The sequence below is a fragment of the Octopus bimaculoides genome, chromosome 5 (assembly GCF_001194135.2).
Source record: "Octopus bimaculoides isolate UCB-OBI-ISO-001 chromosome 5, ASM119413v2, whole genome shotgun sequence".
In the NCBI taxonomy this organism is placed as follows: Eukaryota; Metazoa; Mollusca; class Cephalopoda; order Octopoda; family Octopodidae; genus Octopus; species Octopus bimaculoides.
In genome coordinates, this window is record NC_068985.1 from 65,681,353 (window position 1) to 65,684,478 (window position 3,126).

A 3,126-nucleotide genomic window follows, 5' to 3' on the forward strand; every position below is an offset into this window, starting at 1 on the left:
TATATATACATATATATATATATATATATATGTATGTGTATATATATATGTATATATATGTATATATTCTTACAAATATATTCTTACAATACAGTAGTATTACTTTCCAGCAGATATACTACAATATTTGTCCTGGGAAAGCATTTTGTCTAAACATATTGTGCTATGAAATATGCTTTCTGCCAAAGCAGACTGTGGAGCTTGCTGCAGTCCTCTGGTTTACCATTTTTAGTCAAACTGTCAAACCCATGCTAACATGGAAGATCGATGTTAAATGATGATGATGATAGACGCACACACATACTTAATAAGGATATTTTGTATTATATTTCATATTCATACTATGTTTATTTGTATGGGTGGAAGTTTATAGACAACCATGTAGTATATGAGTCTTTCTTGAATGTGTAGTATTTTCTTTAAAATTTTTCAGATGGTGTAGTTTGCACATAGGTAGTATTGTATGTACAATTTGTAGGCTTGCATGATTTTTGTAAAGGAAAGCCTTATTCATACAATGTCATTTGATTGTAGTTTTCCACATAAACATGTTCTAGCTGTTTGTTGCTTGATGGACTGGGAGATTATTACCTCTTTGGCAAATAAGTGGGTTGGCAGCAGCAAAGGTATCCCACATTAGAAAGCTCTACCTTGACATATTCTTGTCTGATGCATGTAAGCATGGAAAAGTAAATGTTAAATGATGATGATGCCCATGCACCTCTATGTGCACATACATGCATACGTGTGCTTGTGTTTGTAGTTTGATAGGCTAGTCTATTGGCCTCTTACTCTGGTGTTTCCACAGCATTACAGACAAGTCCAAACTGGCAAAGTGCCTTATCTACCTGACAGCAGAATTTGCATAGAAATAAGAGTTTATACATAGTGTGAAAGTAATAATCAACAATAATACATATAGGAGCCCTGGAAATGAGGCAGGAAGAAATGATTCACACATTTGATATAATTTCAAATTTTTCTGTTGCAGTTTTATTCTATGAAACTTTTTTTGTCTCTCAAACACCCTGTGTAATCTATGTTTTTATTTCATTAATTTCATTCTTTGTTTTGGTTCACCTTAGGGTTTAGACATCTGTTTCTCATTCAGAAATAATAGCTAAAAAAAATTGAAGAGGAACTTATTGTTGTGAAATTCTTCATTTCATTCTTATATCTAATTTTAGGTTTGTCTAAATTTAGTAATCGATGCTTTACCGTTTTTGGTATCTAGGATCATTGGATTTAACTGAACACTGATCTTTTAATCATTTTCTTGATGAGTGTCTGGAACTTTTAAATTTATATTTAGACACGCTTTGTGCAATGCCCAGAAGGAGAATTGCAAAAACGGAAAGAGGTTGTACACACAGTAACCTTACATGAAATTGATGTCATCAACAGTCGGACACAAGGCTTTCTTGCACTGTTTTCAGGTAAGTTTGATGCTTTTTTTCATTTGTTTCAGAAGAATTATGATTGTTATATATTTGACTCCTCAAGAATTTAACTCTTGCTGGATTGTTATATTTATATGCTGGATGCATTAGCTTATGTTTGTTTTTGCCCAGTATCTTTTCATGTATATGAATAACAATAGTGTTGTTAGCACAAATTTAAGGATGCTGTAGTCTAAGAGGTCTTCAATTTTAACTCTTAACGTCATAAACCGCTCTAATCTGCGGTAGACACTCATTCATGAACCACTGGAAAACGAGCCTTGTCACTAGGTACACAAACCGGTTGCACAGGATATGACCCATAACATCACAAAGTTGCACATGTGCACAGAAAGCTTTGTAAAAGCTTGATTTCTGCTTTGCCATGGCCATACTTGTTTTGGTTGTGCTTTGAGATCATTTTTCGCAAATTCTTTTTGGGCAAGTTTGTTGTGAAAATGGTTGGATGCTGTGTCTGATAGCAATTCTTCATTTGGCGATTTTATTAGTCATATGATTGAGGAGAATGTACAAGTGATGTATCTGTGTCGTCAGTGCATACAAGTGTTCTTTTGGATTTCAGTGAGACAGAAATTTCAGACTTGTCAAGTTCAGATGATTTGGATTATGATGATTTGGAGTAGACTGGTATTATCAGAGACACCAAAATGGGTACGTTTATTGAAGCTAGTGGATCTACAAAACCTCTGTCAGTGATAGCAGAGCCAATTGATTACTTCATGCAGTTGTTTCCAACTACAATGTTTGAGGGATCAGTTGAGCAGACAAGCTTGTATGCTAGATAGAACAATGAAAACTTTATAATCAGTGTGGCTGAAATGAAAGCAAATGTGGGAATTTTATTTCTTGTGGGGATTGTGCAACTACCTAGTTATAAGCACTACTGGGGTAAAGATGAAGTCTTCCACCAGCAGTCTATTGCCAAGGTGATGACTGTAAATAGGTATTGTAGCAAGCCTTAATAAACCTTTATTGGTGGTGATATGATGTCATGGTCATGTTGGCCAAATAGGTATAATTATTACTTTCCCATTGGTTAAAATTACTGCCCATATTTGAATTCTAACTTTCGTCAAAGAGAAATCTTTCATGAAATACGGTTCTTAGAATTCAGATATCAGCAGTTATAAAAACTCTGATTTTTGGGAAATAAATCAGTGTTTGTTGGTTGTCACTTGATTCCATGACACTCACTTTCCTGAGATTTGTTATAACGATGCCGAGTCTTTTGTCTAATTCAACAAGGCTATTTTGAATTGTTGTTTAAAACTTTTCGTAGCTTAGTTATGAAAGAATTAGATAATACATGTAAACATTAACCATACAATTTTTATGTCATAACTCTCTATGACAGTCTTTTTTTGACTTATAAAAATGTACTGCAAATATTAAGTGTACGTATATCATCATCATCATCATCATCATCATCATTTAACGTCCGCTTTCCATGCTAGCATGGGTTGGATGATTTGACTGAGGACTGGCGAACCAGATGGCTATGCTAGGCTCCAATCTGATTTGGCAGAGTTTCTACAGCTGGATGCCCTTCCTAACGCCAACCACTCAGAGAGTGTAGTGGGTGCTTTTACGTGTCACCGGCATGAAGGCCAGTCAGGCGGTACTGGCAACGGCCACGCTCAAAATGGTGTATTTTATGTGCCACCTG

The 3,126-nt window shown here is 35.1% G+C and overlaps 2 protein-coding genes across 2 annotated transcripts in view; both read left to right on the forward strand.

Moving 5' to 3' along the window:
• The window catches only part of LOC106870882 (ruvB-like 2), a 51,888-nt gene extending 51,446 nt beyond the window's left edge, over positions 1-442 (forward strand). The window contains exon 7 of the mRNA XM_052968068.1: positions 434-442. Within this exon, the coding sequence (XP_052824028.1) occupies positions 434-442 (9 nt within the window). The remainder of the gene's footprint in view (positions 1-433) is intronic.
• Positions 443-517: 75 nt separating this feature from the next.
• Positions 518-3,126, forward strand: part of LOC106872164 (ruvB-like 2) — a 36,344-nt gene continuing 33,735 nt past the window's right edge. The window contains exons 1-4 of the mRNA XM_052968069.1: positions 518-626; positions 992-1,032; positions 1,188-1,226; positions 1,313-1,436. Of these exons, the coding sequence (XP_052824029.1) occupies positions 518-626; positions 992-1,032; positions 1,188-1,226; positions 1,313-1,436 (313 nt within the window). The remainder of the gene's footprint in view (positions 627-991; positions 1,033-1,187; positions 1,227-1,312; positions 1,437-3,126) is intronic.